Here is a 22,705-nt window from a genome sequence, read left to right on the forward strand (position 1 = left end):
GTTTCCTCATTTCAGCTTTTACACATCTCATTGGCCTTTTAAAACTACAAGTCAAACAGATTTGGAAAAAAATCACCATGATAATATTGCATTTAGTGCCAAAGTGTCCTAATGCACCTTCCAAGCTATACTTTGTGTGCGATTATACGGACGCGTACCCGACGCCTCCGAACAAGCTCATCTCTTCCCAATTTTCCAAACAACATTAAACACAACATTAAAAGCAAATCCATAACACACAAACTGATATTACTCAAATATGTATGAAGGCAAGTCCTCTCCATGGTGACACAAGGCCAGGTTGCAGCCCTTGCCTGCAAAATTTTGCTGGAGCAAGGCAAGGAAGATCTCCTTCTCTCTGGTTTTTATGATATCCATAATTTGCTTGCTTCTCAACTAAGCTCTGCCAGCAGGTATTCATTTTAGGCTCATGACCTTGCAACTTCAGAGTTGTATAGCTACTGGACAAATACTATTTTTTCATGGCTTTTACTAGAGTTTCACCTAACTTCTTCAGAGGAACAATGATGAGAATCTACTTTATCATGAAGAAGTTGTGAAGCAAAGGAATCTTCCAAAACAGGGTGGAAGAATAAAATTATAGAGTGATAGAATGGCTTAGGTTGGAAGGGATCTTAGAGATATCTGCTCCAACCTCCCCATCATGGGCAACCTCTCTCTCAGTTAGACTGAGCTGCTCAAGGCCTCATCTAATTCAGCCTTGAACACCCCAAGGGAGGAGGCATCCACAATGTCCCTGGGCAATCTGTTCCAGAGTCTCACCACCCTCCTACTGAAGAAAAAGATAAAAAAGCCAAAAAATGTTTCTCACATTTCTGTCTGCTTCAGAAGCAGAAGGAAATGCTCGGTTGAATTACTCTAAACCAAGAATGCCACCAAATATCCTGAGGAGATAAAGGGATGTTATTGATAGAGTAATCTAGCTTTTCACAGAATCACAGAATGCTAAGGATTGGAATGGACCTCAAAAGATGATCCAGTCCAACCCCCCTGCCAGAGAAGGATCACCTGTACCAGATCACACAGGAACGCATCCAGGTGGGTTTTGAATATCTCCAGAGAATGAGACTGAGGCAAGAGGTGGCTGCTCTTCTAAAGGCAATAAGTGTTCATTTTATCTCTGTTTTTGATTAAGACAAAAAAAATTGCAAAGCCTTTATGTGAACTACAAGGCAGGCTGAGTCTTCATCTCACCATGAGGTAGATGCTGACCATGATGCCCAATTCTAGCATCTGAGTCACCCAGACCATGGTGACCAAACACTGCTGGTGTTGGGGTTGGACCTCTGAAGCATCCCAGGGGTCATTGGGAAGCCATCCAAGGTCCTCCTGCATGCTCAGTCCAGCTGGCTCCTACGTTCCATTCATTACAGTGTGTGAGGTTTGGCAGAGTTTGATTCTCTGGAAATCACTACCAGCCAAAGCTCACCTTACCTCCCATCTGAAGATCTGGCTTCACAAGAGTCTTTGCCCTCCAGGCATCTATGAGCCACTTCTTGGGCAGCCCATGAAAAGGTTTTGAATTTCTGGATTTGGCTGCAGTGATGTTTAAGTATTTCATGCTGTATGGGAGGAGGTGACCTTCGAAACTAATTGGGCACACAAAGGACCTAAGTGAAAAGAGCCTCATCTGGGCTAAATAATGCATAGAAGGTTTGACTTTGGCTCAAAGGGAAATTGAATTAACATACAGTGATACCATCTCAGTGAGCTAATCAAGATAATTGCCATATTCTTGATTTAAACAAACACATTAATGAGAATTTCCGGATTCTGAAGCAGATAAACAGCAACTGCTAAGAAACTTGGTAAAGGCTGGTAGCAATTTTTTCAGGTCAAGTGAAAAAGCAGCAAGCATAAAGCAGTGAGTAGTCACACAGCATCCTTTGTCTTTGACTTGAGGAGCTGAACAACAAGAAGCTGTTCCCCTGGCACCACTTCCAGATCTACTTCCTTTGCTGCTGATTATGGCTGTCACAGGTTCAATGGGAAGGCAACTGTTTAATCCAGTTACTGGACAAGCTGAGCTGTGCTGCATTAATTGACAGCGAATGTCAAGCTCTCTGCAGAGGCAGAGAAAGTCTACATAATGCTAAAATCCTCAAAGAAGTCCTAGATAGGCCTTTGGGGACAGGCTAATTACTGCAGGGAGCTAAGTTTCACTCTCAGGGGAAAGGGAAACTGCACACCGTTATATACTGAACCGTACTCAGCTCTAAACCCAATAAAGCAGGATTGTTAGAGCAGGTTTTGGTGCAGGATGTGTGTGAAAGGAAGAGCTGTAAGCAAGTCTGTCACTGTCTGAAGACAGCACCTGTCTCCTTCCCCTACAGAAATGAAGGCCAGCCATGCCAGCCCAGCCCAAACCCTGTGAGGACCTGGATTCCCTGGTATGCCCTGGACATATAGAATCACAGAATCATAGAGCTGTGGAAGTTGGAAGAGACCTGTGAGATCATCAAGTTCAACTGCTTGCCCTGAGCTCACAATCCCACCACTATTCCTAAGGTACTACCATTAAACCAAGTCCCTAAGCAGCACATCCATGCATCTTTTAAATACCTCCAGGGATGGTGACACCACCACCTGCCTGGGCAGCCTGTAGGATAGGGTAGGGTAGGGTAGGGTAGGATTAAGAGTGACAGTCTCTGATTCACAGAATCACAGAGTGGTAGGGGTTGGAAGGGACCTCTGAAGATCATCTAGTCCAAATCCCATGCTAAAGCAGGTAACATTTAAATAAGGAATATTTAGACTGAGGATATAGAAAAGCTTTCTAACAACAAGGTAGGTAAATGCATTATCAATAGTAATATTTATGGATAATCTAGACAACTTTAAAATTCTTTAGGAAGAGATTTTAAGTCCAACTGTTAAACCAGCACTGCCAAAATCACCACTAAACCATATCCCTCAGCACCACATCTACTTTTAAATTCTTCCAGGGGTAATGACTCTAGCACTTCCCTGGGCAGCCTGTTCCAGAGCTTGACAACCTCTAAGGTGAAAAAAATCTTTCCAAAAGCCCAAACTAAACTTCCCCTGGTGCAACATGAGTCCTTTTTCTCTTGTCCTCTCTCTTGTTGCTCGGGAAAAAAGACTGACCCCCACCTCACTACAACCTCCTTTCTGGTAGTTGTAGGGAGCAAGAAGGTCTCCCCTCAGCCTTCTTTCTCCAGGCTAAACAATTCCAGTTCCTCAGCTGGTCTTCAGTATAACTTGTGCTCTAGAGCCTTCAGAAGCTTTGTTACCCTTCTTTGGATTTTGATAGTATGCATTTGACCAGATTGTAGACATCTGCACTGTAAACATCTGTATCTGAGCATATCCTTCTGGACTACCTTTACAGAGAGAAACTTTCAGAACACAACTCTTTTCATCTCATCCCAAAGCAGACACCTGACATAACCCATTAGAAACTCACCTCAAAAGTGCCTGTTCTCTCCATTGCCTATTAAGGGATGCTGAGTTAACTAATTTAGATATAGCCTTTTACCCTGTAGTTCTATAAAGCTGCACCAGGATCTGCCAGGAACAGTTAAATAGCGATAAGTGATTGCAGGTTTGGATGAGATATCTCTGAAGGCACATTCCCAATTCTATTTCCAGTGATGCTGTGCTATCATGTAGTGCTGAGTTGCTCCAGTCAAGATTTCCACAGTCTAACCACTGGGGAATAGCATCTTCCATTTACCTCTAAAATGCTTTCTTATGACTCTTCTGAAGTGCATAAAAGGACCAGAAGGATGACTTTCACAAACCCTCTGTTTTGTTGAATAGCAAGAAATAATGGATCATTGTTATAAATACATCCAGGGAGCAAGCTGTATGTCAGCTTCTGCCTCATTTTATCTCATTTTATATTTGCAGTCACGCTTTTAAATAAAAGATTATGTTTGATGTACAAATCTGACCATGATTAGAATGTAATCTTTCGTTTGCTTCACTGTCTGTGGCTACATCTGTTTTCAAGCACAGGAACTATTTGTGTTCTTTGCAAAAAGAAAACACCTCCTTGATTTAGCACAATGGTCCTGACAATGCAGCAGGCTTCCATTCCTGTAGAGAAAAACACCCTGTCTTGCCTTCCTAAAGCCTCCCTCAAGCAAATTCAATGTAAGAGATGGAAGGGTATTAACTTTGATTCAGGGAGGAATATTGCTGTAGTAATTGCAAGCAGAACATTGATGGAACGCAAATAACCTTTCATAAGATTCATCACAGCGTTTCCAGCAGTTCCTTTTGAAGCAGGGGCAGTAATGGTGAGCATTAAGCAGAGAAATCTGAAACCAGGCCTGGAACATTTTAAAGGAAGAACCAAAGCAACTGCACGCCTAGCACACAGCCATGTGGGTTCAGCCAGCTTTCCTTCCCTGAGTCTCTTTTGGCTTTTACAGTTTTATAATTTGGAATCTTGGAGACTGTCTCTTCTAGTCAAATGAGGCTCTGACAATGGGTCTATTATTATGGTAGCTGAACAATTCCATGTAACCATTCAAACCATGTGGGCAATTAGGCACCAAAAGGAGCATTTTTTAGAGGCTAGACTTGAAAATCCAAATGACCCTGCTGAAGAGGGAGGGGAAAAGGTTCCCAATAACAGGATGGCTTTGCAGACCATCCTAGATGCCCTTCATTCAGTCACCTATCTTTTTCCTATTTGATATTAGAAAAGTGTTGTCTTCATGGCATTTGTAAGCAGGGAATTGCTAATACTAATACAAGAAAGTCAAACCAAGTCTCAGCTACTTCTGGGTTTTTCAAGGCATCCTGTCTCTGCTGAAAAAGCTCTTTGGGGCAGGGATGGTCTTGAACTGTTCTGAGACTATTTTTAAAGCTTAGTGAGGCCAGTTACAACAATAGAAACTGAGCAGTCTGTTAATTACAGCCTCATTTTCTGAGCAAGCTGTCATTAGTCATTGCTGGTTGTCATTCTACATCAGCCATTTCAAACAAGCTAGGCAAAGACACTGCGGCAGGGGATGGAGGTGAAAAGCCACGAAAAAGAGGATCTGATGGAACTTTCACACTTCTAAGGTTTTCAAAGCCAAGCAAAATTCTCTGACAGCAACCTAAATCCCCAGTGATGACTACAGTTAAAGAGAGCCAGGTGTCCAAATTACTTAGATGACTTAGAAAAACTGAGCAGAAACCCTGTCTGACTCTTGACTTGGTGGCAGGAGTTTATTCAAACTCTAACACACTTCTAGCATGAGGTGTTTGTGTGAGATCAGCTATTCTCTGGTTTAGACAAAAATTCTGTCCAGGGAATTAAATTCCATCAGCTTCAGAGTAAACAGAATGAAGTCAGCAGCACAACATTCATAATATACTTACTCATAAAATGTCGTCCAACCATTTTCATTGCTTTTGGTGGCAAGGAGACCAGAGTTGCCATGGTAGGTCATCATGGCCACTTCATGTCCCTGCGTTGTTACGCTCTTGAGTGCGCTGTTGGTACCAATTGTCACCCAGTAGACTTGGCCATCGGGCACCACCAGCCACAGGGGCATCCCTGTGGAATCTCTTCGGATATTGACTAAGTTGCCATTGTTGTCAGTGATCAGGGTTATATCTCCATCTCCAGAGTAAGTAAAATTGTAAAGATAATCTCCAGTGGTAAGGCTCTGAGTATAGAGGTGCTTGCCACTGGTGTCAAACAAGTAGAGCTCCTGGTCTATGGGTGAGGATAACTCGTAGAGGTTTTGTGTGTTGAGGAAGGGTTTGTTTTTCCGAATGAAGCGGATGCGGATGTTCCCAAGGTCAGCGACGTACAGCTCCCCGTCGGCACACACCGCCAGGGAGGACGGCGCATTGAGCTTGGCGTCCTTGGCATAGCCATCGTCCCCCGAGAAGCAGTCGCAGTTAGCATCATTCTTGCAGTCACAGCTGCTTGGTGCCCCAGCAACGAGAGAAATCTCTCCGTTGGTGGTGACCTGCCTGATGCGGTTGATCTTCTTCTCGTCGGTCTCAGCTATATAGAGGACCCCGTTATGCGAGACGGCCAGGGCGGTAGCAGACTCTAGCGTGGCATGGATTGCCACCTTGCTAAGGAGAAAGTGATCCATGCCTGGCACCTGGCAATGCATGGGTCTCCCTGCCACGATGCGCACTTGGTGGTTCTCAGATATCTGTAACACAACGTTGTTGTCGAGGACGTAGAGTGAGTTGTCCATCGGATTGACCGCCAGGTCCGTGGGCCACTCCAGACGAACCTTAATGACAAGACAATACAAGGAAATTATTACAGCAAGGCCTTTTGCACTGCATGACTGCCAGAAATCATCACAATGAGGAAGTTTCAACACATATTAAAGGGACAAAGGGTAAATAAAGCACACCTAATTATTACTGATTGATACAGTAGCCATAGAGGACACAGCTTTGGTGTGAGGATGCTTAGCTGCTGTTCACATGAAGCAGACATGTGGACATCCACAGTCTGCATTGCAGCAGTGGTGGAAGCAGGCTGATAGACAGGTAGACCTTCCTTAGCTCTTCACAGAATCACAGAGGTTGGAAGGAACCTCCACAGATGATTGAATCCAACCTCCCTGCCAAGGGCAGAATTATCTAGGGTAGTCTACACAGGAATGCATCCAGGTAGGTTTTGAAAGTCTACAGAGAAGGAGACTCCACACCCCGCTCCTCCCCAGGCAGCCTGTTCCAGTGCTCCGTCACCCTCACTGTAAAGAAGTTTCTCCTCATGTTGGGGTGAAATCTTCTGTGCTCGAGATTGTATCCATTGTTCCTTGTCTTATTACTGTGCACCACCAAAAAGAGATTGGCTCCATCCACTTGACACCCACCCCTCAGATATTGACAGACATTGATCAGATCCCCTTTCAGTCTTTCCAGACTAAACAGCCCCAGGGCTCTCAATCTCTCTTCATAGGGGAGATGCTCAAGTCCCCTAATTATCCTCTTGCTCTGCACCATCTCTTCCTGCTTCTCCATCTCGATGTGAGGTGTCATGGGCTGTGGGAAGGGGTGTCAGTGCCCAGGGAATGCAGGGCTAAACAAGAATATCCAAAGTTTCAAGGAGGATTTCCCTTTGCCAAACGTTCCTATGTTTTTTGAATTGATGGAGCCTGGATCTGAGAGCAGAGACCCAGGACAAGGAATTTTGTTGTGTGAAGTGCTATGAAATCAGTCAAACGAAACAATGATCCTTTTGCTGAAGGATTTTCCAGACAAGTGGCTGAGCTCCTCTGGGCAAATGACAAGGAGAGACAGAGACAAAACTGGCAGCTGTGTCAGCATGTGTGTATGTCTAAGTTATAACCACCCATTTTCTGCTTGATGCTGCAAAAATGCAAAACAGCAATTCCCAAGGAATTCAGGCATTTTCAGCACACTGAATAAAAGACTTGTGTCTTCACAGTGGTTTTCAGAGGTTTGTGGGATTTTTTTCTAGCATAATGGAAAGATTGGTTCAAGTCTCCACAGTTCTACACCAATAATCTATATACACAAACAAACTGAAAAAGTGGTTGGTAATACCACAATGAGTGAGGTCTCTATTTCTAGCTCTACTTCTATAACATTCTGTCTTTTCAAGTGAGTCTATCCATGTAGTTGCCAAACCTACAAAATGCTTACCAACAGAATTCAGAGTAATTTCATTTTTTAATAAAAAAAAAATCTAAAGTGTGCAATTTTATTTTTGTTTTTTTTTTTTTTTCACTTCAGATTTATATAGAAAAAGGAAAGTAAGGGTGTTGATGGGAACTAAATAATGCTTGAATGTTTTCCTAATGGTTTGCTTAGGGAAATCCAAAGCATAAATACATGTTGGGAATGAATAGATGGAGAGCAGAATTCAGGGATGTTGGTGGATGAAAAACAGAATATGAGCAGCCTGTAGTGATAGGATGAAGGGTGATGGCTTCAAACTAGAGAAGAGCAGATTTAGATTGAATGTTAGGAACAAGTTCTTTACCATGAGGGTAGAGGAACACTGCAAAAGGTTGCCCAGGGAGCCCCATCCCTGCAGATATTCAAAGCGAGGCTCGAGAGGGCTCTGGGCAACCTGATCTAGTTGAGGATGCTCCTGCTTACTGCAGAGGAGTTTGGATTAGACGACCTTTGGAGGTTCCTTCCAACCCAGACCATTCTATGATTCTATGCTCACAGCCCAAAAGCCAATCATGTCCTGGGCTTCATCAAGAGAAGGGTGGACAGTAGATCAAGGGAGGTGATTCTGCCCCTCCATTCTGCTCTTGTGATACCACATCTGGAGAACTGTGTTCAGATCTGGAACCATCAGCACAGGAAAGCCATGGTCCAGAGGAAAGTCACAAAGATGACTGGGGAGCTAGAATCCCTCTGCTATGAAGAAAGGATGTTCAGCCTAGAGAACAGAAGTCTGTGAGGAGATGTTATTGTGGCATTTAAGTACTTAAGTGGGGTCTACAGGAAAGCTGGGGAGGGACTTTTCATGAGGGGGTGTAGTTAGAGGATGAGAGGTAACAGTTTTAAACTGAAAAAGGGCAGATTTAGATTCTTTACAGTGAGCATGATGAGGCAGTGAAACAGGATGCCCAGAGAAGTCAGAGATGCCTTCTCCCTGAAGTGTTGAAGGTTGGTTAGGGCTCTGAGCAACCTGATCTAGTGGAAGATGTCCTTGATCACTGCAGGGAGATTGTAACTAAATGACCTTTATGTTTTCTTCCAATCCAGACCATTCTGATTCTATGGTCTTGCCCATAGTAGAAGTGTGAATGGTGATGGGAAACAACTGAGAAGAAAGCTCTTGGTCACTTCTAGCCAAGAAAAAAAAAGCTGTTCTGGTGGTCTAGTCCCTTTCAGTCAGCCAGTCAGCTTCAAGTTAGAGCAGACAGACTTGGTATCTAGTGGTTAAGGAGAAGCTGGCCACTTTGTGCCATTCTTCCTGCACCTGTGAGGTTTTTTTTGCTCTGTACCCAACAGCATGATGTGCTGTAAGGGAGAGCTCTGGGATTTGATCATGCTCAATGCTGTGCAGTTCCATGATCTCCCCTGTTTCTCCCCTGCTACAAGCCTTCCTTTCTCATCATCCATCTCAGCAGCTGCTGCTTCTTGTTTGTCTGAGGTGACTAAGTTTGGGAGGGGTATTTTGCATTCATAAGGTGGCAAAATTATTGGAAGGAGGAAGAGGAGATGCCAGCAGGATCATGTCCAGCAAAACATCTCTTATTGTGATTTCAGTTAAGAGCAAGAAGAGACCAGGTAAGATCTAGAGGCACATCGATTCTGATTTATAAAGCCTGTAGTTGACCATTTCTGACATTAATGCTTTGCTTTTGATGCTTCTATGCATGTTTAAATACTTTTCCAAGTTTTTCTTTTTAAACAGCATCAGATGCAAGGTATTTAGTTGATTGTGCCTTCTAATGGCTGGACCCGTGAAGCTCATTTTCATGGCTAAGCAGTGAGCTGAGCTTTGTCTGCTCTGTCTCTCTGCAAAATCTCCTTCCTTTTCTCAGCTCCTGGCCTATTTTAACCCTTCCTGTGGTAAAACATTATAGCCTGTGGTTTTCTCTTTAATAATGCATGCCTCCATGCCTTCCAGTGGTCTTTAAGCTCTGCAGACTTGAGTTAGCATCAAGAGCAGAGTTTATTCTGAACTGACAAGGGAATTTTCAATTTCTTAAAAACCATTCCTTGTCAACATTGGCAGCTAAATATTTCATGTCCTCATGTTCCAGGGAGCCTCAGGGACCTGACAGAAAAGATCCTTCTAGTCACTGTAAATGATGAAAAGCCACTACCCAAGCTGAGGAATTTTTTTGGCCTGGTTTGAGCTGTTGCTGTTTTGTTTTAATTAAACTTGATTTTGGTGTGTCTGTCCAGAATAGCACCTGTTAATCTGTCCATCACAGTACATAAAAATGCCCCCTGTCATTTTATGAAGAGAAAAAAGGAGTCTTCAGCTGATCTGTTTTAGCTCAACTCAGAAATGGTAAATATGACATTGGTATACATATAAGCTACACAACATGCTAGAAAATTATTTTTAAAGCCTCAATCCACAATGGTCTTGTGGAAACTGCCTCTGAAATTCAGAGGGAGAGGAAAAAAAATATACTCAAGGTGGCCTTTACCCAGCCAAATTTTCCTCTGTAGAATGTCTGAGAGCTTTTAAACTCATAATTAAAGCTTGTTCATGAATTGAGGACAGTGGGAGCCAGTTGTAAAGAAGCAAGAACAATCTTTTCAAATTAGAAGGAAAACCAAGAAGAACAGATTCCATATGGAAGCACAGAAATTATCTAGGTAGTTACAAAAAGGAAACCCTGTTGACATCTATTGTGGCTGAATAACAGTGCTTAGCCCTCCAGCTATGATCTATATTTTCATAGGAGAGGGCAACATTCCTATAACAAGGCAAACAACAAGTGGCACAAAGCTTTCAAAGGACACTGCCTCCAAACTGGCACAATTTGACAGGTTGGCCAGTGCCCCATAAAATCAGCTACTGGGTTGTAGCACCATGCAGAAGGAAAGCAATCATCAAACTGAGATTTCTTTTTCTCTCTCTCTCTCTTTTTTTTTTTTTTTTCTCTCCACCTTTAAGCAGCAGGACTTAAAAGCCCAGCATGATGGTAGCTGCAACCAATTTGCAATCTGATGCAATTCAAGATTCTTGTTTTCCTGCTGTTGCTAATTTTGGCACCACAGCATCCAATCAGTATTTCCTAGATGTTAATTTGATTCAGGTTTAAAATTGTGCTGGGCCAAATTAGGATGGGGGGAAGCAAAGGAAAAAAAAAACATGTTTAGCTAAGTTGTTAGAACATGGCATACAGCACCACTGAAATGAATATGGCTGCCTGGTCTTTTTACAGAATCACAGAATTAGCCAGGTTGGAAAGGACCTCTGAGACCAACCTATCACCCAACACCATCTAATCAACTAAACCATGGCACTACCTGCCTCATCCAGTGTTTTTTTAAACACTTGCAGGGGTGGTGACTCCACCACCTTCCCAGGCAGCCTATTCCAATGGCAAATTACTCTTTCTGTGAAGAATTTCTTCCTAAACATCCAGCCTAAACTTCTCCTGGTGCAGCTTGAGATTGTGTCCCCTTGTTCTGTCACTGGTTGCCTGGGAGAAGTGAACGGCCCCCACCTGGATACAACCTACTTACAGGTAGTTGTAGGGAGCAGTAAGGTCTCCCCTGAGCCTCCTCTTCTCCAGGCTAAACAATCCCAGGCTCCCTCAGCCTCTCCTCATAGTTTAAAGCAACTGGTGTCTTGAGAAATAAGGCTAATGAAACCTGGCTTCAGTGTCCCCTCGCTGATTGGGAGCTCTGAAAGAAGTTTCTTCTGTGGCTGAGACATCTTTAAGATGTCTCTTCCCAGAGATCTCTGAGTTAATCCAGTTAGGTCTTTCCTTCAGTCTTTATAGGATCTTTCTTTTTGACCCAGAGAGTTTCATACCACCAATGATCTCAGAATCACAGAATCAACAAGGTTGGAAAAGACCTCAAGGATAATCAAAGTCCAACCTGTCACCCAACACCTCATGACTACTAAACCATGTCACCAAGTGCCAGGTCCAATCCCCTCTTGAACACCTCCAGGGATGGTGACTCCACCACCTCCCTGGGCAGCACATTCCAAAGTCTAACAGCTCTCTCCGTGAAGAACTTTCTCCTCACCTCCAGCCTAAACTCCTACCTTTGTCAAAATTGAGGAGACACATCGGCATGCAGACAGGGTGAAGGCATAGGCTTGTATTCTGTAGAAAACAAACCAAAACATCATCTTACCTGAGAAATGTCCATGACAGAGTCACAGCTGAGAGGCCGAGCAGATGTCAAGTCGTTGGAGCCCAGCACTGTTGAGATGATCCCATTCTGATCAATCCTCCTGATCATTGTGCCATCCACAAAGTAAATCAGCCCAAACTTGTCCACAGTGATGCCTGAGGAGCAAAAAAGCAAGATAGTCACAAAGTAATGGCAAACTCTCAACTATGAGATGAGTAGAAGATGGTGATGAAAGAGTAGGACCACTGGTTTTGGTTCAGAGCAACATATTTTATGGCATTCAAAAGGGATGAGGTGAGAGATGGACGTGTGGGAGTCCTGGTTATCAGGAGCTTTGAAATGGCACCATTCCATGCAAGGCACTTCCACCTGGCTCATTGTAGGAGGTTTGCACAGCAAGGTTTTGGTAGGAGGGTAGCATGGGTGGCTTCTGTGAGGAGCTGTTAGAAGCTTCCCCTGTATCTGACAGAGCCAATTTCATCTGGCTCCAAGATGGACCTGCTGCTGGTCAAGGCCAAGCCCATCAGCAATGGTTGTACCACCTCTGTGATAAGAACATATTTTAAAGTTACCTTACAAGACCAACTACAGACAGAGAGAGTAGTGAAAATATGAGAGACAAAAAATCTGCAGGTGCCAAGGTCAGTGAATAAGGAAGAGGAGGAGATGCTTCAGGTGCTGGAGCTGAGATTCTTCTGCAGCTTGAGGTGAAGACAACAGTGAGGCAGGCTGTCCCCCTGCAGCCAATGAAGGTTAACAGTGGAGCAGATATCCACCTGCAGCCCAGGTGGATGTCTGAAGGGGGCTCTGATTTTGTGGGAAGCTCACGCTGGAGCAGGTTTGCTGATAGGACTTGTGACCTCTTACGGGATCCATGCAGGAACAATCTGCTTCTGAAGGACTACACCCCATGGAAAGGACCTGTTTCAGAGCAGACTGTGAAGAACTGTAGCCCATGGGAGACTCTCACATGGGAGGGACCCCATGCTGGAGCAATGGAGTGTGAGGTGTCCTGCCCCTGAGCAGGGAGCAGCAGAGATGACATATGAACTGACTACAATCCCCATTCCCTGTCCCCTTGCATTGCTGGAAGGGAGGAGACAGGAACTGGAGAAATTAAGTCTGAGAAGAAGGGAGGAGTGAGGGGAAGGTGATTTTAAGAATTCATTTTTATTTATCATTATCCTATTCTGATTGGTAATTAATTGTTTTTTTTTCTGCAGGTCTGTTTTGTCCATGGCAGTAATTGCTGAGTGATCTCTCTCTGTCCTTATCTTAACATATGAACTTTTCATTATATTTTTCTCTCCCTTGCCCAGCTGATTGGCTTTGGTAGGCACTTGGGTGTCCAGCCAGGGTGAAGCCACCACACACAGGGTACAATTTAGAAATCTCTGATCACTGTTGGAGAAGGGCATGGCATTTGGTGAACTGCTGAAAGGGAAAGGTTTCCTAACAAGGACAAGAGGAAATGGCCTCAAGTGGTATCTGGGCAGGTTTAGATTGGATATTATGAAAAAATTCTTTACTGAAAGAGTGATCAAACACTGATGAGGCTGCCCAGGGAAGTGGTGGAGTCACCATCTCTGAAGGTGTTCAAAAAACATGTAGACATGACAATGGTTTAGGGGGCATGTTGGTATTGGGTTGACAGTTGTGCTTGATAATCTCGAAGGTGTTTTCCAGTTTAAATGACCCTGTGGTCCTCTAATTAAATGTCTGCATGTTCAGAAACGTGGTGTTGCTCCTCCTGGTACGAATATTCAACCATGCACATGGTTACACTGGTGAATCTTTCAGAAATGGCAATGAAGGCGGCTGTGAAAGATCCATCAGGTCAACCAAATTTCAGATGGATAAATGTGGAAGGTTTTTTCACTAGGACAATCCTATCAATCTAATGTATTTCATCCGTTTCTGTACTCTGTTAAGTGATTAATTCTGTTGTCCAACCCTCCTTTGTAGACACACTCCTAGCAGTGGATCTGAAGTCTGCCAACAGGAGCTGCAGACTGCTGCTTCTCATTTCCTCACCTGCAGCTATGTGCCATTTCACTTGCCCCTAAACATAATTTCTCAAGTATTTGTTACGTTAGCAAAACCTCCCTTAATCCTTTTTTATCCCAAGCCAGCTATACTCTCCATCTTCCATCAGAGGATTTCATGGTGCTTTACACTTATTAATTAGACCTTATAACAGTCTGAGAGTGTGATCACCCTAATTTTACATATTGGGCAAATAACAGATAAAGCAATTTTCACAAGGTCACAGAGAAAGTCCATGACTAAGGTAGGAGTATGAAGCTAAGGGCCCTGTTCACCTCTCTTTTATGCTAGTATAAATTAAAAATAACTCCACAGATCCTAATAGAGTCATCCATCCCATCCACCCTATGGTGGCAGAATGCCACTCAGCATAATATTTGAGTGTCTTAGAGATACCAGAAGAATGTAATGGAAGAGTGAAAAAATGTAGGAGCCAGTAACACCCTTTTCCATGCAAGTGAAATTCTGCTTGGAATATAAGAATGTTAGGATCTCCCTGTTCAGTTTCTTTCACTAGCAGGGTAGCAATCTCCCAGCAAAAAGCAGACATCTGCATTGTGCATCCAAGCAAATGTCTGGAGATTTTCCAATCAGTGGAGAGAAATACCTGTTTCCAGGGTGCCATTCATAACACCCCAAGTCTGATATCCTGAAGAGACTATGTGAATCCCTTGAGAAACACCTTTTCCTTCTCACTGCCTATAAATGGAGACTACAGCAAATCTCCCAAAGGAAACATTTATATTGTAGACAGAAAAAGTTGTTGAAATGAATCCTCACTATCATGGTTGGTTGGTTGTTTTTTTTTTTTTTTTGGCTGTCATTGTGGTGACAGAAACGATGGAAAATCTGTTCAGATGGAAAGCTTGGAGAATGTTTCTGAGGAGCCATCGGATCTTGTGTTTCTCCAGAATGCTGTTTTACAGCCAGATCCCCTTGTTTGAAACATTTACCCTCCATCTTTATCCACTGTGAGCTATGCTGTGAAGTACAGATGCAGCAGTTCACAGATCAAAAATTTTAGACTTTCATGTAGGAGGGACTAATCCCCAGATTGCTTTGGCAATTAAAATCATGGCCTTCAGCCAGCTCTGTGACTATTACACAGGCTGGAAGCCACAGAGGTGGATGATAGGTGGCAAAACATATTGTATTTGGTCAAACAGCAACCCAGAGAAGATAACCTAGCCTGGATGTAATGACAGGAAAACCTCAGGACTAAGTCATTATTTGAGGGAAAGAACAAAGTGAGGGAGCTGAGGTTGTTTAGTCTAGGGAAGAGGAGGCTGAGGGGAGACCTTATTGTTCTTTACAACTATGTGAAGGGAAGTTGGAACGAGAAGGGGACCAGCCTGTTCTCCTTGATGACAAGTGACAGACTAGAGGAAATGGTTTCAAGCTGCACCAGAGGAGGTTCAGGCTGGATGTTAGGAAATATTTCTTCACTGAAAGGGTTCTCAAACATTGGAGTGGTCTGCCCAGGGCAGTGGTGGAGTCACCATCCCTGGGGGTATTGAAGCGGCTGTGTGGCCTTGGCGCTTAGGGACGTGGTTTGGTGTTGACCCTTTAGTGGTGGGTCAAGGGTTGGACTGGATGTTCTTGGAGGTCTCTTCCAGTCAGATATATTCTGTGATTCTGTAACTTTTCCACTGATCTGAGGTAAAGGAAAGGACTCAGAGAGGGCTGCAACTTGTGTCTTCAAAGTCAGTTAGGAGTCAGGGAACTGATGTTTCAGATCACTGAGCTGAATGGGAGCTGCGCATTTTCACTGGGAGGTGAAACCAGCATTTTCCTTAGTTCTTCACAGCATCTCCTTGTCTGAAGGACATAGTTTTGACCTGGATTGGGTATTTGACCATCAGAGCAGTGAGGTTTCAGAATAGCCTCTAGGGCAGTGAGGAAAAAAATTACTTGCTGCTTTTAAGATGAAGTTCATTAATTTTGGAGAGGATTATATGACAGGATTGCTGAGATAATGGATGACAGGACTAAATGACCCAAAAGATTGCTTCTAGTTCTACATTCCAATACCTATGTTTAATTCATGCCAAGATAGGACTGATCTTTGCAGGCCCACGAAACAAAAACCTCAAAGACAAGTGACAGGGACCTGTTGCACATCAGAATGCTATGGGAGAATCATAGAATCATTAAGGTTGGAAAAGACCTCTATTATCATCAAATCCAACCACCACCCAACACCACCCCATGCCCACTAAACCATGTCCTGAAGTGCTACACCTACATTTTTTTTTTAACACCTCCAGGGCTGGTGACTCCACCACTTCCCTAGGCAGCCTGTTCCAATGCCTGACCACTCTTCAGTAAAGATATTTTTCCTAATATCCAGTCTAAAAGAGAAGCCACAGCAGTGGTGACCATTTTGGCTTGCCATACAGTATAAACTTGCTGGTTGTATCTTAGCACTTTGTCAAAAGCTTGCAGAGGGATCTGGTGGTATAAGCATTAATATCTCACAGGCATTGATGGCTTTCAGGAAGCTATCTTTACCTGCCATGAGATCTGTCAGCATTGTGTGCCAGTTGTTGCCCCATCCAACAAGTGATCCAGGATATTGGCACATGTCACCTGTCACTGGCATCTGCTGTTGAAGGTTACTGCTGCTCTAATTATTCTGCCCACCGAATAGCAAGTTCTTGGATATTTCTTGGTATTTGCTTGACAACCAGGAACACAACTGAGCTCTTTAAGCGATATGGGAGATGTGCTTTCTTGGAAGAGGCCTGGTAGAAGGTTTAGTTGATCCTAATTGGCTTTTGTCAAACACAAGAGGCTCTTAGCCATTCCTAAATTCACAAGTATTTTTCAGGGCACCTGTCCATTAGTCTGTGTGACAGGCCAAAAGCCAGTGAAGGGTGGCAGGCTGGATAATGCAATTTTAAATGAGGCAGAATTTCCTCTCTTAGCTAGTTCCATATGGATTGGATTGGATTTATCAGCAGTGTGTGCTGACAGCTGCTCAGGGAGTGCAGAGCTGAGGTCTGATGGCTGGTCTGATTAACCAGTTACAGTAATAACAACCTGTACCTCCTCTGGCTCTTGAGCCAGCTCTGATCAGTTGATAGAGCACAACTTTCTTTTGCATTCCAGCTAAGACAAAGAGCTTGCACACCCAAGTAATCTGAAGGGGGATAGCAAAGTTACCACTTATCGTCCTGCTCCAGGGCAACAGCATGTGCATGTGTTCCTATCACAGAGCACTTCTCTGCTTATCCCTCTTGCACGGGGGCTAAGCAATCTCAGTCCTAGGATGTTCTGCAGTCAGTCAAAACCCTAAATTCCCATTTGCACATGCTCCTCGCACAGCAACTGCTGCAATCCCTTCCTGACTTGAGCTGATTGTTTCGGAATCAAATCTAATTACGGAGAGGAACCCTGCTCTCCCACAGACAAACATCTTTAGATGGATGACTTCTGCACAGAGGGAAAGAGGCATCTCATGGTTTCTTTGCAGCAGATTGCAGAGGTTAGATTGGACCTTTCTGTGTTTCCTTTCTGATAATGGCACGGTTCCAGTGCTAGGAGGTGGCTGCTGCAAATGGGCACAGAAATGGGTAACTCACATGATACGCATGTAAAGCTAAAGGCCTTGGCTTGCTTTGGCAGAAGGCTTCTCTCATGTTTCCATAGGAACATAAGGAGATTAAAGATTTTCAGCACACAGCTCGAAGTTCACTCTCACAGTTACTGAAAGAAAACATCTGCTGCCACTACCCAGGTAGTGTTGCAGTTCCAATCTTTAAGCTCTGAGCTATGCGACACATTTGCTATGCAATCATGTTGGCTCCTCTTGGATAGTTGGTGATCCCATAAGAAACAAGGGCTTGTAGCACCATGTGCATCACACCAGTGAGTTGTGCTGATAGAAAGTTGTGATCAGATGACATTTGCTTCAAATGTCAGGACCTTGTAGTGTAGGGAGGTGACAGCACAACATTCGCTGCAAATAGCTACTGGGCCAGGATGAACTGCTAAAAGTGATTGCATTGCACATGTAGCTCTACTTAGGGGAAAAAACACAACTCTTTTAACTAAAAAAATAGGTGCTAAAGGAATCCAAATTTGGAGCTTTCTTGTCTGAATGGATGCTGAATGACTGAGTGATAAAATGGCAGACAAAAATCAATGTCAATAAGTACAGAGGAATTCACAGGGGAAGGAGTAAGCCTAACTACCCATACGTGATGACAAGCAGTAAAATAGCTCAGAGGAAAAAGATTTCAGAATTCCTGTGAAAAGTTTTCTGCAAAGACCAACTTTGTGCTCACCAGTGGTCCAGGAGGGAGATAGAAGACAGGATTGGATTAGGAAAGGCACAGAGAGAAGAACAGAAAGCAATGATTGGCCTCAAGAAGACCACAATTTTTCATGCTGTGGCTGAAAAAAATCATGAAAATTATTAGCACAGGATATCTGGAAGGAAAAAAATCTAAGTGTTATGGGAGGTTTCTGGGCAAATTCATGGTGGTATCTAAGCAGAGGTGCAACCTTTTTAGACGGTGCCTCAAATGTCAATGACCAGAATCTGGAGTGTCAGCAGGGCTCTCTGCAGCTCCCTGAAAGGAGGATGGAGCCATGTGGGGGTTGTTTTTTTCTCCCTAGTGACTCCCTAGTGGTCTCAAGTTGCATCAAGGGAGGTTTTCTGGCCACAGTAAGAGGCAATAAATTGTGTTTGGTCAGCCTCTGCTCTTCCCTTACAGGGCCCTTACATTAGCATTGGACTGTCAAAACGTTACCAGGTTGTGAAGAATTGAGCTGCTGCTTCTAATTTTGTGGAACTCATGAACACATAGTGAACAACTGAGATGTTGTTTACACGTTTAGCAGGACACAGCAAAGGAAGCAATCTGTCCCCAAATTAATTGCTTCAATTTTGCATTGGTTTTGTGGTGCTAAATGGAATGAGATGCCCCATCCTCCCTCACGTCCTTTCTGAAACCTTCTTCCTATTGTGTCAGCCTTGTCACTGCAATCTCTCCTAATTGCAAACTCCTTGGTAATTTCTCTGCCACAACATTTTCCCAAGGAGATCCACTGGTGACTAGTCAGATGAAAACAAATGCTCTGACAAGCTGGAGTTTTAATTTTTCTTTAGATTGCTTGTAGAAGAAGATCATTATTAGCAGATGATAATTAGAAAGTGGTAACACTTTAATTTGCAAGGATATATTGAAATTCATTAGCATCTGAATGCTTTGCTGTGCTCTGTGGCAAATGAACTGGAAGTATCAGACTGGTTCCTAATGGCTATGATAAACACCCTGACCAAACAACTGCTACCACTACTGCATCTGTTGATCTACCTGTCCTGGATTGGCACAGCTGACTTTTATCAGAGAAACCAAAGACAGGGAAATTTGACATTTCTGGCTCTTATCCTTCCTATGCTGATCATCTAAAGGGATGATCCTTCAATGGAGAAGCACAAGAACCCTTATCCATGAGGAACTTCAGAGAAATATATTGACAGGACAAGGGATAACAGATTTGAACTGAAAGAGGGTAAGTTTAGGTTGCATATATGGCAGAATTATTTTGTGACAAGGGTGGTGAGACACTGGAACAGGTTGTCCAGAGAAACTGTGGATGCTCCATCACTGGACTTGTTTAAGGTCAGGTTGGATGGGGCTTTGAGGAACCTGATCTAATGAAAGATCATAGAATCATAGAATGTTAGGGGTTGGAAGGGACCTCTACAGATCTTCCAGTCCAACCCCCCTTGCCAAAGCAGACAAAGATGTCTCTGGAGGTCCCTTCCAACCTAAACCATTCTGTGTTTCTAAGATTCTATGAAGTTGTGCACTCTGAACTCAGGAGGTGAGGTGGGAACTGGAAGAAGTGATCAACACTGTGGGGAAAAGGCTGCTGCTCAGAAAGTGGAGAATTATTATGAACAGTGTTAACTGGGGTGGGGACCTCAGCCTATCACCCTCAGGAAGCAATCATCACTTCTAAAACGTGGTTTGTCCCACCTTGAACACAAGCACTGGCATAGAATCAACCACTTTCAGGGTTCTTCTCTCTTCCCACTGAGAAGAGAGACAAAAAAAGACTGGATGCTAAAGGTGGCTGTAAAAATATATGTTGACACCTCATGACAGCCTTTGTGAATTGCTATTTCTTATGTGCTAGGAGTGCATCCTGTCTACCAAAAAGGGATCTGGGGATTCTAATGGACAAGCAACTGAATATGAGCCAGCAGTGTGCCCAGGTGGCCAAGAAAGCCAATGGCATCCTGGCTTGTATTAGAAATGCTGTGTCCAGCAGGAGTAGGGAGGTGACTGTCCCCTTGTACTCAGCTCTGGTGAGGCCACACCTCGAGTACTGTGTCCAGTTTTGGGAGCCTCAGTACAAGAGAGATGTGGAGGCACTGGAGCCAGTGCAGAGGAGGGCAAGGAAGCTGGGGAAGGACCTGGAGAATAAATCTAATGAAGAGCAACTGAAGGAGCTGGGGATGGTTAGTTTGGAAAAGAGGAGGCTGAGGGGAGACCTCATTGCTGTCTACAAACACCTGAAAGGATGTTGTGGAGAGGCTGGTGCTGGTCTCTTCTCACAGGTTATTAGTGACAGAACAAGAAGGAATGGCCTCAAGCTACAACTGGGTAGGTTTAGACTAGATATTAGGAACATTTTTTTCATGGAAAGAGTGGTCAGGAATTGGAATGTGCTGCCCAGGGAGGTGGTTGAGTCACCAACCCTGGATGTGTTTAAAGGTTGTTTGGATGTTGTGCTTGGGGATATGGTTTAGGGGTGAACCTTGTAGAGTGGGGTTATTGGTTGGACTTGGTGATCTTGAAGGTCTTTTCAAACCTGAATGTTTCTGTGATATTTCTTTCTATGATATTTTCCATCAAGCTGCAAATACCAGATAATTAAAACCTGAAAGTGGAGACAAGACCTCGTTTCCTTACAGTTTATGAAAGAGTGCAAAGATACCCTTAAAATACACAAATCCTATTTTGCATGGAGCAATTATCTTCAGTCAAAGCCTTAAAAAGTCAAGTTCAATGAAGAGCAGCGATTCTTGAAGAGCTGAACTCTTCAAGACCTTCTCTGGCCAGCTGATATCTCTACAGCTACAGAATCATTTTCTAATTTCCTCTGACCATCCACTTATGAGTGTTTGTTCCCTTGCCAACACAAGGAAGCAGAGGGTAACTTACGGTCTACTGGTTACTTGTACAATAAATCACCTTTACTTTGAACTATTATGAAAAACAAGCATATGAAGGAAGAGAATTTGCTGGATTTTTCTACTAGGATGAACTGCTGTGAAGGTATAAAGAAAGCTGACATTACACTGTCAGTGTGAGTTTTGACTGTTAATCAGGTATTGAGGTGAATTGGAAGTGAGTCACACCTGCCAAAGCTATTGTCTCGGCAGACTTTCCAAACTCAGGCTGGAACCAGATGAGGGAAGACTGTTTACAAACTTTCCATTGGCAGTGTGGGCCTTCTGGATTATTATTTTCTTGTTGTCATTTTGCTTCATGTCATTTCCTCTTTCACCCTCAATTTACTCCTATTTTGTGAAATTTCAGAGCTGTGAGGAATGAATGCATGCATTTTGCCGCTATGTGATTGAGGTGGAAGAACGGTCTCCTGAGAGCTCGAATTGCCAACAAGAAGGATTTCAGTACTGAAAGCTTTGAACTCCAGAGCTCTATTTCCCACAGCAAAGCAGAGACATAATTCATCTAAACCTTGCAACATCCACCCATGTAAGGAAATGAATAATATTTTTCTTATCTTGTACAAGGGAGAACAGAGGTCCAACAAAAGTTGTGGTGTTGGGTATTTTTGCACATCAAAGTGGTGTAGAAAACTGGATTACAGATTTCTGCATTCCCTGATCTTATGACTCATCTGCTGGACTCTCTGAATCTCTCTGCCCAAATCACTTAATTTTCTTTTCTCTCAGCCTTCTCAATTCAGTGAGCCAATTTCTACACTGCAACCTGACCGCAGATAGCGGTTCCCTTTCTCTATTTGTGCTGCAGGCAATACTTCATCCCAACATAATGATCACCTCTTGGGAGTCTGGAGTGCTTGGAAACCACCTTGGGCCCTTTGAATATTACACAGGTAGAAATTTGGCTTTCAGTGCTTTTTGGCAAAGAACAGGTTTCTCAAGTTTTAGTTTTTTCCATTCTGCCAGAAAACAATGAGCCAACAAGTAACAAAAAAAGATTAAAAAATCACAACTAGAGCTGACACAAATTGACAGTAAATCAGTTTGGGTTTCCTGGATTCAGTAACAATAATGTCGTCTCTGTGTCAACCTCCTTAGTCTAGCCAAGAAGAGAAGTAACAGCTCAGCTGTCTTCATCTTACCTGAAATAAATTGTTAAAGAATCCCCAGGTTTTGCTGAGAAGTTGCTTTACAAAGAGGTTGGGATAGGCTTGGAAATCGCTGTGGTGATCAAGGAGGGAGCTACCCAGATGGAAGGAAAAAGGAAACCTGTAGCACACTGATGCCAAAGCCAAGAAGCTATAAATAACTCCTCACAACTGGGCAAGAAGACACATTACAGACAAAAATGCCACATTTCTAAAAGTATTCCTGCCTGTGTGTCATTCTTAGCCCTCTTCAGAAGCACTGCAGAAGGTGTGCAAACCAACAGTAACTTCCACCTCATCACTATCCACTCTGTGGTTTGGGTTTTTTGTTTTTTGTTGTTTTGTTTTATTTTTTCCTGAGGAGCTGTGGACAGCTGGCAGGAGTGACATCCTCCATATGCAGAGCTTGTTACCTTGAGACTGCCAGACTGAAGTCTTGGCTACACACAGGACTGCATATGTTTGGCTAAACCTGTTTTGAACTGATTTGACTGTGCCTTTATTATATTTCAGTAAACTG

General features: G+C 43.5%; 1 protein-coding gene across 3 annotated transcripts in view; it reads right to left on the reverse strand.

Annotated features, from left to right (window-relative positions):
* Positions 1–22,705, reverse strand: part of TENM4 (teneurin transmembrane protein 4) — a 400,376-nt gene that overhangs the window by 40,942 nt on the left and 336,729 nt on the right. For all 3 annotated transcript variants that reach the window (XM_054383335.1, XM_054383330.1, XM_054383323.1), the window contains 2 exons: positions 11,779–11,933; positions 5,359–6,236 (listed from right to left, as the gene is read on the reverse strand). In XM_054383335.1, the coding sequence (XP_054239310.1) occupies positions 5,359–6,236; positions 11,779–11,933 (1,033 nt within the window). The remainder of the gene's footprint in view (positions 1–5,358; positions 6,237–11,778; positions 11,934–22,705) is intronic.

Source organism: Indicator indicator, chromosome 1 (assembly GCF_027791375.1).
Source record: "Indicator indicator isolate 239-I01 chromosome 1, UM_Iind_1.1, whole genome shotgun sequence".
NCBI classification, from domain to species: Eukaryota; Metazoa; Chordata; class Aves; order Piciformes; family Indicatoridae; genus Indicator; species Indicator indicator.